Here is a 14,287-nt window from a genome sequence, read left to right on the forward strand (position 1 = left end):
TCCAAATACTCATGCGACCTTTCATTTAAATGGAGTAATGAAAATAATTTGCATTTATTGAACCACACAGAAGGGACACTGTACAAATGTTTTGATATCAGTTGCCAGCAGCTCTTGTAGCAGCTCTTGTAATATGTTAATTTGGGAGACTTCAGGTCCTGTTATTTTTCCCTTGCAGTGCCACAACAAAGTGATATTTAAACAGCCCCTACAAAGCTAGTGCCTTGAGTTATTGCCAAAGTGACAGCTGCAGGCAGGGAAGGGTGAATGAAACCTTGTCTGTCACTGATGGACAAAGAGCTCCAGAATAAGGCTCTGCAAAATGCATCAAGAATGAGAAAATCTTTTTCTCTCTCCCCTCCAAACTAGTCTGATTGGTTTCTTCAGCTGTCATGTCCATGATTTCTAAGCATAAGCTTGTATGCAGTTCTGTAATTTTCTTTGTTTCATGTTGTGCTATAGGGCTGCCCCGAGACCTTTGATCCCTTTTGATCCCCAGTATTGGTCACTGTGGGTAATGTGGGGCAGAAATTGCTAGGACAGTTTGTCAGAAGTCGTTTTAAAAAATCATGAAGGAGTAGAAACACTGTTGATCTTTATCGTTTAGTCTTCTATCATTTACTCTATTATTTAGAACATTCCTCTCATGTGCTTAATTAAACACAGGCATTGCTGTTTTGTTTTCAGTGCCTGTTTGCTCTCATGCTGAGAGTGTTGGCCTCTGTGAATTGGTCCAGCATTTGATAATATTTGATGATATTTCAGCATCAGGAAGTGTTGAAAGCATGTTAGTTATACAAAACACTCCTGTAACAATTTACTGTGGGATTCCTTTTTTTTTTTTTTTTCTTAAAAAGATGTTCCTACTTGGTGCTCCCAACTTGCATTAGCCTTGTAACCCTTGTGGGCTACAAAGAGAAGTTAGAAGTGTGATTAAATTTCAAGCAGATGAAAGTGAAAAGTTTATTTTTAATAAAAGGTACTCAAGACCTGGGCCATATTCAATCTTCAAGACACTTCACGGATCCCAGACAATAAGGTAGCAAACTCACCAAGTCAGACAAATGAATAGACTATGGATTTTGATGATTGATGAGGTGTTAGTCTCAAAATTCAGAGACAATTCCTTCTTTTATGACCCCTTATCTCCCATAACCAGATAACTAATACTCTTAGAGGTATTGCTGCAAGGCCAATTTTGTAACATATAAGACAAAAGGAATAACGTGGGTTACAGAAGCTCAGCTAACATAGAAGGAGTTAGTGTGCCTGACAAACGTGCTGGCCTTCTACGGTGGTGTTACTGCACTGCTGGATAGGGGAAGAGCAGCTGACATCACCTACCTGGACTTGTGCAAAGCATTTGACACTGTTCCCAGTGATATCCTTGTCTCTAAATTGGAGCAACATGCATTTGATGGATGGATGACTCAGTGGGTCAGGAATTGGCTGGATGGTCGCACTCGGAGAGTTGTGGTTAATGGTTCAATGTCCAGGTGGAGATCAGTAACTAGTGGTGTTCCTCAGGGGGCAGTGTTGGGACCGGTGCTGTTTAACATCTTTGTTGGTCACATGGACAGTGAAAATTGAGGGCACCTTCAGCAAGTTTGCCAATTACACCAAGCTGTGTGTGCAGTTAGCAGGCTGGAGGGCAGGGATGCCATACTGAGGGAGCTGGGCGGGCTTGAGAGGTGGGCCTGTGTGAGCCTCACAAGGTTCAACAAGGCCAAGTGCAAGGTCCTGCACCTGGGCTGGGGCAAACCCAAGCACAAATACAGACTGGGTGGAGAAGGGACTGAGAGCAGCCTTGATGAATATTAATTATATTATCCTATATTATATCATATCATATCATATTATATTTTATAATTGTACTATATCTGTGTATGTATGTACAATAATTATTATTAATTATAATTTCAGCCCAGAAAGCCAACCATATCCCAGGCTGCATCAAAAGAAGTGTGGCTGGCAGGTCAAGGGAGGTGATTCTTCCCCTCTGCTCTGTTCTCCTGAGACCCCACCTGGAGCACTGTGCTCAGCTCTGGAACCCCCAACATAAGGGCATGGGCCTGTTGGAGTGAGCCAAGAGGACCACAAGGATGATCAGAGGGATGGAGCACCTCTCCTGTGAAGACAGGTTGAAGGAGTTGGAGTTGTTCAGCTCAGAGAAGGGAAGGCTTCAGGGAGACCCAACAGCAACCTTCCAGCACCTAAAGGGGGCCTAGAGGAGGGCTGGAGAGAGCCTTTGTCAGGGAGTGTAGTGATAGGACAAGGAGGAATGGCTTTAAACTAGAAGAGTGGAGACTCAGGTTAGACATTAGGAAGAAGTTCTTTACTCAGAGGGTGGCGAGTCACTGGCACAGGCTGCCCAGAGAAGCTGTGGATGCCCCATCCCTCGAGGTGCTCAAGGCCAGGCTGGATGGGGCTTTGGGCAACCTGGGCTGGTGGGAGGTGTCCCTGCCCATGGCAGGGGGGGTTGGAACTGGGTGGGCTTTAAGGTCCCTTCCAACCCAAACCATCCTGTGATTTTACTATCTGAGCAAAGTGGTACAAAATTTCTTTGCTGTCTCCAAGCTGATTGTATTACCCCTGGAAACTGGGGAAAGAAATGATGAAAGGATGCATTTGGAGAAGGAATGATGAAAGACTGGAAGAGGAAACTTCAAGACCAAACTGGGATGCAGAATGAGTGTAGCATTCAGCAGGGCAAATGGCAAGGACTCAGAAATGCTACAGCTATGCAGAGCTAGTAATGACATAAAGACAGTAAAGACATCTAATACCACCTGTAGGGCTCTTTAAGTCATCAGTTGGAAAGTGTGAAGGATAGGAAACTGCTGGGGACAGCTTATTCATCAGAAAGTTCAGGAACACCCCCTTCTCTCAAAAGGCCTATGGGTTCCTTTCATAGCTTCCCAAAAGGTCTAGCAATGTCCTGTTTTGTCTAACATACTGCTCTGAATATAGTCTTCAGTCATACCAGCCCTCTTTGCCAGTGGTGAACAGTCTTCACATTCTCTAAATTCTTTGAGTACCTCATGTTTAAGTCTACATATTCATATTTTTTGAATATTAATTTCCTTTGCCTGAAAATATGCTAGTCTCACACTTATTGATTTAAGTCACATTAAAGCCTGCTGTATAATAAACCACTTCTACTTTTTTGTATCTTTCTGATCTCTTGAGCAGCGTAAACTAGCTTGGACTTTAAGGTCCGTACTTCAGCTCAACAACTGCTATCAGTACTAAATCATGCTAATAAAGGAGAACAGTGATATTTTAGTTAATTCCTAGTGAAAAGAAGTAGCTCTTCCAGAGCTATGAACAGGTCTGTTACCACGTTTAAGCATTCTGTATAAGTCCTTACACCCATGGGAAGATAGACCATTTGTTGTGCTTCATACTTAAGAAGATTTTTTAATATTTTTTTTTAATGGTTTGAATAACTTGTGTTCAGTTTATGAAAGGCAGGCAATGATTCCTATTCTACATTCTTTCTTCTCATGTCTGGGTGTGTCTGTACTGGTCAACTTCACCATGTGCTAATTCCCTCTACTCGAGCCTTGAGGCCAACATTTTGCTTCACATTCTCTCTAGCTACACTTGCTAAAACACCCTGCACATTCCACCTTCACTGAGGTGTTACATAAAGTGGCTTCCAGCAAAAGGAACTTAACTTGCTAAGTGTAGGCAGAACTCTTAAGTGAATGCACAACCTTCTTTCTTGTACTTTAGAGGACTGTAAATACACTCAAGAATCGTTAACTTACGAAAGTAAGAAGCTGCTGACGACCTAAAGCTGCAAGGTATGATGAATATAGATGGTACCTGAAGAGCTTAACCAGATGACTTTAAAACTGCTAGAGCTGGGATGAAATTTACAGGAAAGAGCGTGTGACATGGCTTTCAGGACTAGTAACAAGAATACTGCTACCGTCTGTGAGTTCAGTAATTTGAAAGACAGTTAAGCCCCCAAGTGTGTTTAACTACAGGCTAGCTACTGAACATCCATTTAATGGATCAGAAAAAGGTAAGGTTTGATCCTTCCATGTATTAAGCAGGTTTCTGGTATGATCTCAGATGAAATAGTATGTACAGTCTGATCATCTCTGTTCAAGAAAGATGGACTACCATAGATGCTGAGGAGAACCTGTCTAATAAGCAGTACATTATTTACATTTGGTGCACTTACAAAAGGCAACGACATCCTCTTTCCCCTGTTCTGTGTGTTGGGCTACATGCCAGAGAAAGAAAGCAATAATTTAAGCTTAGTAAATCCTACTGGTTGGAAATTAATACTAGTAGAAAAAATGTATTTTAATGTATTGAATAGGAGTGAATAAGGGCAGAAAGACACAAGTTTTACAGTGAAAGTTGATTTCTTTATGTAAGGAGATACAGGAAACTGTTGCCCATGGTAGCAGAGAGGTAGCAGACTGCTAAACTAGAATTCACCTTTGTTTTCCAACTCTTATTGACTAACAGCATGTACCTTTATTTCCCAGCTCTTACTTACTACTACAAACATACTAAAATTAAATATGCATCATCCATTCCAAAAGACTTTTTTTAAAAAAAAAAGCTTTATTAAACATATGCGTTTTAAAGACTTCTATAAACTTGAAGAAATCCTCTATCACACATAAAAGCTCTTATTTTCAGTACTAAATTAATCATCTATGCAAGTACAACTCAGAAATAGTAGATGAATGGTAACTGAAATGGCCGCTGTTAACTGAAATGATGAGTAGAAAACCATCTCACAAACAACCTAAAGCTGGGGTAACATCTGCATAGTATATGCATTGTTTACACAGAAGGAATAATCCAAACTCTTTCAACTCACAGAAGCTAAGAATTCCGCTCTGCTTTGTAACAGATGGAAAAAACAGAAGTGCTTTCCATGCCTAGAAATCTGTTCTGTTATGACAACTCAGTACTGAAGATAACAGTGACCTATTATCACCCATTTATTTTTCAATAATAAAGCATATACCTTTTGAAGTATATATAAAAAAAAAAGTTACTGTAAGCACAGAGAAAGCTAAGTAGCTTAGGTAAATTTCCATGTTAATAGAAGCTGTTCTATAGCATTAAACAGCCATCTCCATTTTAATAGGTGGATGAGGATTATAATCTTCAATCTCAAAGTCTTCTGCCTTGAAGTCACAGATGTCGTCAACCTTACGAAGAAATTTGAGTTTGGGGAAAGGTCTTGGCTCCCTTTGAAGCTGAAATAAAAGCATGTCCTTAGTTTATTGTACAAAGGTAATACTTGGAGGCTGAGATTTTATGTTATAAATTCGATCTCATTAATCTCAATTCAGATTACACCATGTAGATTCTCCCCCCTCCCCATGAAGAGTTAAAGGCAAATAATTACAATACAGTTTGGCAGTATCTAATTTAGTATTTTGATTGGAAGCAGCAGTGTCCGAATGCACTGCAAGCAGTTTCAGTTTGTAGAGCAATTCTCATGGATGCAAATTAAATTCCTTCCAGAGGAAACTAAATTGGAAATTCTGACCCAGATGTGCATCCAATGTGCTGCAGTTTCTCATGGGAACATTAGGGCCCAAACCAGTAACTAGTTCTCTGGATGGTTTTGAACCATATGAATGGTGAGGATATTCACTCCGAGCCAAGTCTAATCAAATAAAATTCTAATTGTTTCTACTGCACCAAATTAGATTCTGAAGAAAATATACCCTTATTCAGCCAAATAGTAATAGCGACTAACTAATGTGAATTGATGAGTTAGCCTTTTCTGCTGTACTCCAAAGACATTTTATTTTGTGTTTATCCTATCAGGCAGAATGGTTTTCTAAGGTTTTGTAATGATGAAGTCAAAAGTAAGGTACAGACTCTGGATCTCTAACTTGGTTCTGGAATAGTACATTTCAATCTGGAATGGTACATTGATGTACTTTTCAGTCATGTTTGTATTATGTTTCTGTTTGCAAACAGAGGTGAACATAGGTTAAAGGGCAGTTTATTACGATAATACCCAGTTCTGATACTACAATTATTAGCACAGAAATGTAAGAAAAGCCATACAAATGAGTATCTGCAAAATAGTAATTACAACACCAAGATAACTTTGTATTGGATGAGCACTGTGGAAGATAAAAGGATACAAGAACGCAGAGTAAGTACTTACTTGAATTTTTAGAGGTTCCACATGATTCAGATATATGTGAGCATCTCCTAATGTGTGTATGAACTCTCCAGGCTGAAGAGAAAGGAAAATAGTTCTAATAGTTAGATTTCAAGAAAGCACAACATTACAATGCCTACGGTGTTGATTCTTAGCATCATACAGCTAGCATGGAACTGCAGCTTCTGTACTGGATTACATTATCAAGACATCCTTGCAAACTTCAGAGGACAGTCTCTTCTCAGATGCATGCATGGTTAATAAAAACATAATGAAATTCCCATTAATGTACTAAAAAATATATATCCTTGAAATCTTAATCTTCCTCGGGAAATAGTTAGAGTGACTGAATGGAGTACTACTGATCTGTTCACCCAGTCGGGAACAGGTGTGGCAGTGACATCCAGCTTTCTCTTTCACATCCTCAGCAAGTAGGACTTGCTGAAGTTGTTTCAAACTAGCAACTTTAGCCACTACTGTACAATGTAGTTTGTGGCAATGGAGGTGTCAGTCACAGGCTAATGCATTTATCCAGCATCCAAATGAGTTTTGCAGGCTTGAAAGTTCTGTGATTTAGCAACCCTGGAAAACCTAATTTAACGTAAGTTTTACTGGCTATTTTATCAACCTCTGACCAATGTAGATGAGCCTTTGGATACATCATGCTAAATGCTGTATGTCTGATACTCAGAAATTACACTGCTACAGTACAGAAAGGGCAAGGAATTTTTCCTTGTACTTAGTTACAAAGGAACAGCATGGAGCTGGGACAGGGGAGGGTCAGGCTGGGGGTTAGGGAAAGGTTCTGCACCCAGAAGGTGGCTGGGCACAGGGACAGGCTGCCCAGGGCTGTGGTCCTGGTACTGAGCCTGCTGGAGTTCAAGAAGTGTTTGGACAACACTCTCAGACACATGGTCTGATTTTTGTGTAACCCTGTGTGGAGCCAGGAGTTGGACTTGATGGTCCTTGAGGGACCCTTCCAACTCAGGATATTTTATGATTAGTTCAGACACCTACCTTGAGTGGTCAAAATTGTCTGTCTTCAGAGGCTTCTCAACTAACGATAAGTAGGGCAAAAAAAATTGAAAACTAAAATTTATCGCTACCCAATACACATGTTTTAAAAATCTATTTAATTTGCAATTTTATACAAACCAAGATATTAAAATACTTATTCAGAGCTCTGTATCACCTAGCATTTCTCCTTGTAATATTTCACAGTGTTCTGGATTTTAAAAGCAAAGATTTGTGGATCTCTCCACAGGAAAAAAAGGAAACCATCAAAGCTGTGAGAGGAAGTGGTGGAGGGGGAAGAGCTACTTTATGGACATAATGTTATTTTTGCTTTTCCTAGTACTTTGGCCTATTTTTAAAAGTATGTCTGTTCTTTTGCTGTGAAGTTTGATTTTTCCCTACTTTCTTATTTTACCTTAAGTTCCCTTTCATGTTGCTGGTGGCAGGAGGATCAGGCCCAAATGGCCTTGCTGGTTTAATCTTTAAGTGCTCTAAAGACGAGGGGGGTTCGCTTGTATAAGGCTGTGGACTACTTAAATTATTCTACCGAGCTGCAAAATACAGTTCTGGAATCAGGGTAGTACCCATCTGAGCACATACTGCCACTCTACATAACCATCTACAGTAGGAAAAATAAACAAATAAATAATTAAATAAAGCCACAAAACTGAAATTATAGCAGGAAGTTAGGTGGGCAGAATATCCAAAGTGGAATCTTGACAGCAACTGCTGAGCTGTTGCTTACAAGAAAAGCTGTCGCTTACAACAAAAAAACAAATTCTACAAAATTTAATCACTTGTATGCTGTTATTCCATAACATCAAATGTTCAGTTAAGATTTCTGAGTAGTGGAGAACTGGAACAAGTCAGTTTTCACACATTCAGTTACAGAGACATGGAGGATCTCCTCTGTTTGACCTGAACTTAAGAATTCTTACACTGCTGATCCCAACTGCCAACCTCTTTTACACGTATTTCAGCAAGAATCTGAAAAGTCTGTTCAGTCCAGTTTTTTTGGACATAACACCAGAGTATCAACTTTGTCACTCTTCAAACAATACCAAGTAAAATGATCGATTAGCCTACCTTCAGCCCTGTGACATGGGCAATCATGTATGTGAGCAGTGAATAGCTGGCAATATTGAAAGGCACTCCTAGTCCCATATCTCCAGACCTCTGATAGAGTTGGCAAGACAATTCACCATTTAGAACATAGAACTGGCAAAGAGCATGACAAGGTGGCAAAGCCATCAGAGAAATATCTAGGAATTGCAATACAGGAAGAAAGGGAAAAAAAGTCAAAACAGCATTCGTGTCATAAACGTAGAAAATGCAAAAACTGAACAAGCACTTGGTGAGATATAGTAGACAGCAATATCAAGCTGCACTATCATTCTGTTTTCTCTTGTTTAAAAGCACCTGCTGCCTAAGCAATTAAGACTGGGTCATGACAAGCTGTCTCCTGGGCTGTATGATTAGAAAAATCATAAACAGATATTCCACAGAACAGATTTACGCCATAATGCTGCACAGCAGTTTGGTTTTACTCACCTAGGTGAGCCAATTGATTTCCCTAAAGGAAGGCATTAAGACTAAAATTAAGCATGTACCCTAAAGCAACTTCCAACAGCTTCATCTTATGCTCTTCTCACTGCAATGTATCTTTACTGCTTGTTGATATAAAACTGAGTGATCAACAATAAACTAATTAGCAAACAAAAGATCTTTTGAGTGATTATCTACACTTAAAAGCGAAGATAGTAAATTTACAGCTAGGTAAGTAAAACTTTAACCCGCTCCTGGTATCTGAGAGTGTTTAACCTTAAAAATACCAGCAACAGTGCATGGAAACCTCTTTTAGAGACATAAGTGGAAAATGCTGGGGGGATTTTTTTTGTGGGCATGGAACTACTGCTGCTGAAGTAGAATGTACTCTAGCAGCAGCTCTTATTTAGAGGCAGTGCTACAGAGTGAGTAGGCATCTAGACACACGTATATCCAAAGAATATAATTACAACACAAATAACGTTTTTGTTCTATAGTTGCAAGGTTTTAAGTTTATGGTTTAATATATGTCTTAAAAACAGGCATACTGCTTTGGTATACTTTTTTTTTTAACCTTTTTAACGTAACAACTTCTGTCATTGGTAGCCATCTATATCCCTCACTCTAAGCTGCTGAGAAAAACTTTGGAGTAATCGTTCAAAAATTATGAGGCCTGAACATGAGAATTAAGTAGAAAGAGAACCAAGCTGATAACCCCTGACCATTTTTATTGCTCTCAGTGACCTACTTTTTCCTGGTAGTTTTATGAAGAATAAGCAAAGACACCAAGATGGAACTGATTGCTGACACGGTAATTAGAACCTAGCTTATCGTACAGTAAGATAACATTCAACTGCATTCCCTTAATGTGCGCTGTTCAGTACCTTTGGGATTCCAAGCACACATAATGATTCTTCTGTCATCTGGATTGGTTTTGATCATATCGATCACATTTTTCAGCTGATCAACTCCTTGGTTGGAATAATCTGAAGAAAGATACCAAACATGATCTAAGTCAGATAGATTCAAATCATGATTTATTTCTAAAGCCCAGCTCACACCCCACTGAAAAGTCATACCCCAATCTCTGAAGATTTTGGTGGAACTTTGAAAATGACTAGATTTATCAGTTTGCACCTTCCAAGGGTAGGCTATTCTTGGTCTTCCTTTGGGTGCTCTAAGGCTTGTGAAATTCTCATGATGGTATTACAGTATGTCCCACAATCTCTTGTGTGCTTCCAGTACCTTTAGCACCCGTTCAAATGGGAACGTTCCTATTTAGAACATTTTCTTCCAGGCATCAACAACTAGACATTTTTTAAGACCAAAGAAGAAATCTGCATGAACACTACATCCCAGAAAACAATGGCAGGAGGGTTTGGAATTTGATGAGCTTTAAGGTCTCTTCCAACCCAAACCATCACTCTATGATTCTATGATCTAGAGCTCACAAGGTCATTTATAAAAACTAAATTTCCATAACATTCAGTGCCAGAAGGGAACTTTCATCTCGTATATTGCAGGATATTATAATTCACCCACTGACCCTTGTGCTGGCTGATCTTAGGCTCAGTATCAATTATACACGAAATTCACTGGAATTAACTTACCAGCAGAATGGATTCCAAAATAAAAGAGTCATTAGTTGTTATTCATTATTCTGACTCATGCCAGTGAATCAGCATGGTTGGTAACTAATTTTTTCTAATAACTCTTATTGCAACACAACACCAAATTATGGTTACAGGGAGAGACCCAAGCTGGCTGGGAAGCAAGGTAGTAATACATAATTAGCATCTCAGGGATTTCTTCTGCCAGCAGCACTGTGCCAGAAGCCTTCTCAAATGGTTTTGTTAGCTCCTGAAGCTAATTACCTATCCATTAGTAGCAAAACATAACAAAATCCATTAGCAACAAAAGTTAAGGGTATTTATGTTGTTCATTTTTGCTACACTATGTTAGGCCTCAGTTCTTTTAAATTCAGTAAAGCAAAAACATTTCTGTAAGTTTTTGCCAATTCACCATTTGGACCACCTGTGTTAACATAAAACTGTACTCTGCCAGTGGTCAACATGCCAACATTAAGTACAACATCTATAACTAATGTCAACTTTGAGAATGCATTGACAAGAAAATGCAGGAAAAATTACAATTAACCATTTTGATATTCTACATGAGTTAAAAAAATCACACCAACCAGACAGGGATATTCTTTTTTTTTTTTTTTTTTGATTCATTTTTTATGGCAGTCCTTTTAAGTTTTTGCATGTCCTCTGCTTTGATGATTTAGAAAGAGCCATCCAGACACTTCAGAGTGAGTTTAATGGACCAGTTCCACTGAAAATAGTATCAACAGATATTGCATCACATCATAATTTGTTACAGCTATTCTATCCACAGCATCATCAGCTATGTATACATCCTATATAGTTCCAGCTAAAATGGAAATACTTTTCTGTTCCACAGTCTCCCATGGACATCGTGCACTAACATCAGCTCCTGCCAGCACAAGTGCATTATGGAGTTAGGATCCTGTGTTAGAATTCAGAGTGCAGTCTGTGTCCCACTGCCATCACACTGAGCTAGCTCACGTTTCTGGATTGCAATACAGATACCTATCTTTCCATCTATCAATGCCCATACCACCTCTGCATTAAAGTAAAGTAACACACACCTTATGATTCCTCTGTTCTATAAATGCCAAACTACAACATACAATGCTACTTCTTTCAGGGTAATTAGATTCAGTTAATTAAAAAATAAAAAGCAAAACTCACTCTCTCTGACAGATTGATTATTCATTTGATTTCAGGTCACCCTGTGAACAGTCCTTTTAACCATAATCCAAACCATGCACAGAATTCCAGAAGTGAGGTGTTACAGTCATCCCACTAAGCAATCAAATGCATTTTTATCTGATTACCTGTGTGCATATCTTTGTATTCTGCTCCAAAGTGCCTCCACTGGAAACCATAAACTGGTCCCAAATCCCCCTCCTCTCTGGTACCAAAACCCTGCTTATCCAGGAATTCACGTGATCCATTGGCATCCCAAATCTTCACACCCTTTGCAGAGAGCTCTTTGGCATTTGTCGAACCCTACAAAATACAGACAGTACAAAGTCTACCTCCTAATCCCAGCACAGACGACATGATTCAAAACAGCTGCATTAAGCTTTGCCATTCAACAGCGTCTCTCCACTTTTAACATACAGGATAAACAGTCTGATTATTATACTATACTATTATACTAGTGCTGTTCTTGCACTTAGACAGAATAAATCTTACAAGCAACACACTAGACTGAGGTTTGAGATGCTATGCTCCTGTTATTTAACTCGGGATTATTTTAACTGTGAAGACATAAACAGTACAGCCTCAAGGTCACCCGCAGTATATCATTTCACATGCACATCTACAGAGAAAAACATTTTGCTTTCGGATGGATAAAAGTAAACAAAAAAAGGATGGCCTAGACATTGTCTTTCCCAAGCCACCTATAATGAGCTTAAGGTCTTAAAATCCCTCTTGTTAGCGTGACAAAAATTAAAAATGTTACAAAATGACCTAGAGTCATCCAACAAGAGCTGTAGAACAATGAGCTCCTCAACAACTCCAAATCAGCAAACTCACAAATCCAGCATAACAAGTGTTCTGTTTTGGGGAGTATCCAGCCTTTTATCTTTGGGAAAAGGATACTTAAAAAAAAAAAAAAGTGTGTATTTGAGTCCTGCTGTTTAGCAAATGATTAGGTAGATTTTCACACACCAGTACATTGTCACAACATATCAAGAACCCTTGTACAGCAACATATCATCTACAGAATTTTAGTACTCTAACTACAGTTATTAGCTCTCAGTCAGCTATTAGGTCTCAGTTTTTACTGCTAAAAAGCCTAATGTTTACATCAGTCTTACTGCATCTGTGGTTCCTCACTGCTTGCTTCTATTCAAATCAATACAATCTACCTCAATATTAAAAAGTGGATCATTAAATTGTTTACAAGCTACTTCATATTACTATTTCTTACACAAAAACTAATAAGAGAGACTGTATTAGGCTTTGCAACTGCAGAGCATTGCTAAAATAGCACAAGCACTCACTGTATGAGGCCATTTCCCTTGAAACAGAGGAAAAAAAATGATTTGCAACAATGCAATAGTCTTCACTAAAATATACAGTGTCTCGAAGATAATTGTCTTGAGCATGCAGCGTGTTCTGCTGCATGAACAGAAGTACCTGCAGCCATCCCAAATTCCTTAACCTATTCCATACCAGAAAGTTGTTTTGACATTATTTGCAGGCCTGCTACTGATAGAGACATCCAAATACTGAACCTTGATAAACCACAGCAGCTCCTCCAGCACACCTTTCCAGAACACTCTCTTGGTTGTTAGCAGTGGAAACTGATCTGAAAAAAATAATATACAGATACAAGGTGTCAGAGATGACCACCAATTTGTTAGGGCGAACTGACCTAGGGTTTTCTCCAGAGGACAGCGTCCTCATCTGATGCTCAGGAGTTTGGAGATGAGGTAAGACGCTGGGAAAGGATGTGCAATGCTGTTATTGGGACCGAGGAAGATAAGAGCCTGGCTTTTCTTTTCCTGGAGCAAAGTGCGGCGGCAGGTGGAGGTCGATGGTTTACAGAGGGGGATTTTGCAGAGCGCCACCAGGGACACCATGGGGCAGCATGCGGGGCCACGTAGGCCGTGCATGTAGAAAGCAGAAAGAGGAGGATTCGGATAAACTTTTATAGGATAAACAATCCTACCTCAGAGGAGGCTGAGGGGAAACTTTTAGAGCATACACAAACCTATTTCACCAGTTCTCCCTCCTCTGCCCGCACAGCAGGAAGGTTCCCTCCCCACCTCCCCCCTTTCACCACCGCACCCGGGGGCACTGCCACTCCTCCCTAAAACACAAGAAGCATTGCTGGGGGTGTCCCCGAGTCGTGGCAGCCTGGACGAGGGCGAGGGGGCTGCAGGGCTGCCCCCAAACACCTCCGCAGCCCCCCGGGCAGAGAAGATGGCGCCCGACCCCCAGCACTGCGGGGCGGTTCTGGGGCCGCGGGTCCCGCCTCGGTGCCGACCTCTGAGGCTGTATCGAGCCTGCATGCCGAAGACGGAGATGGTGCCGGTGCCGGTGCGATCGTCCTTGCGGTGCCCGTGCTGCAGGATGTGCCGGACCTGCTGCAGGTACTGCAGCTCGCCGGCCATCGGCTCCAGCCCATTAGCAGCCGCGCTCAGCGGCTCCCCCGCCGCAGGCATGGCGGCAGTGGGCAGCCCGGGCTGTCCCCGCCGGCCTGGGGAGCTCCGGCTCCGGCTCGGGCTGTCCCCAGGCCCTCGGCCTCTCGTCCGAGCCCGCCAGAAGTTTTACTTTCCCGCCCAGCAAGGCTGGGAGGAGCAGAGGGAGCAGCGCTTCCCCTTCCTCTCCCCCCCCTTCCGCGGTGGCTTTCCCCACGGCTCTGCCCGGGGCCCCCTTGCACGCAGCCTGGCAGGCCTTTCCCGAAAACCTAACCGAGCCTGGGCACCAAACTGCCCTGACTTCTCACATGTTCCACCCCACG

General features: G+C 41.0%; 1 protein-coding gene across 1 annotated transcript; it reads right to left on the bottom strand.

The window, feature by feature from the left end:
* Positions 1 to 4,376: 4,376 nt before the first annotated feature.
* On the bottom strand, positions 4,377 to 14,090 carry TYMS (thymidylate synthetase). The gene is made up of 7 exons (XM_032181765.1): positions 13,811 to 14,090; positions 13,056 to 13,129; positions 11,643 to 11,817; positions 9,604 to 9,705; positions 8,261 to 8,436; positions 6,164 to 6,235; positions 4,377 to 5,234 (listed from the first exon to the last, which is right to left on the bottom strand). The coding sequence occupies exons 1-7, from the start codon at positions 13,986 to 13,988 to the stop codon at positions 5,097 to 5,099; spliced, it is 915 nt and encodes a 304-aa protein (XP_032037656.1). The 5' UTR covers positions 13,989 to 14,090; the 3' UTR covers positions 4,377 to 5,096.
* Positions 14,091 to 14,287: the final 197 nt, after the last annotated feature.

Source organism: Aythya fuligula, chromosome 2 (genome assembly GCF_009819795.1).
Source record: "Aythya fuligula isolate bAytFul2 chromosome 2, bAytFul2.pri, whole genome shotgun sequence".
NCBI classification, from domain to species: Eukaryota; Metazoa; Chordata; class Aves; order Anseriformes; family Anatidae; genus Aythya; species Aythya fuligula.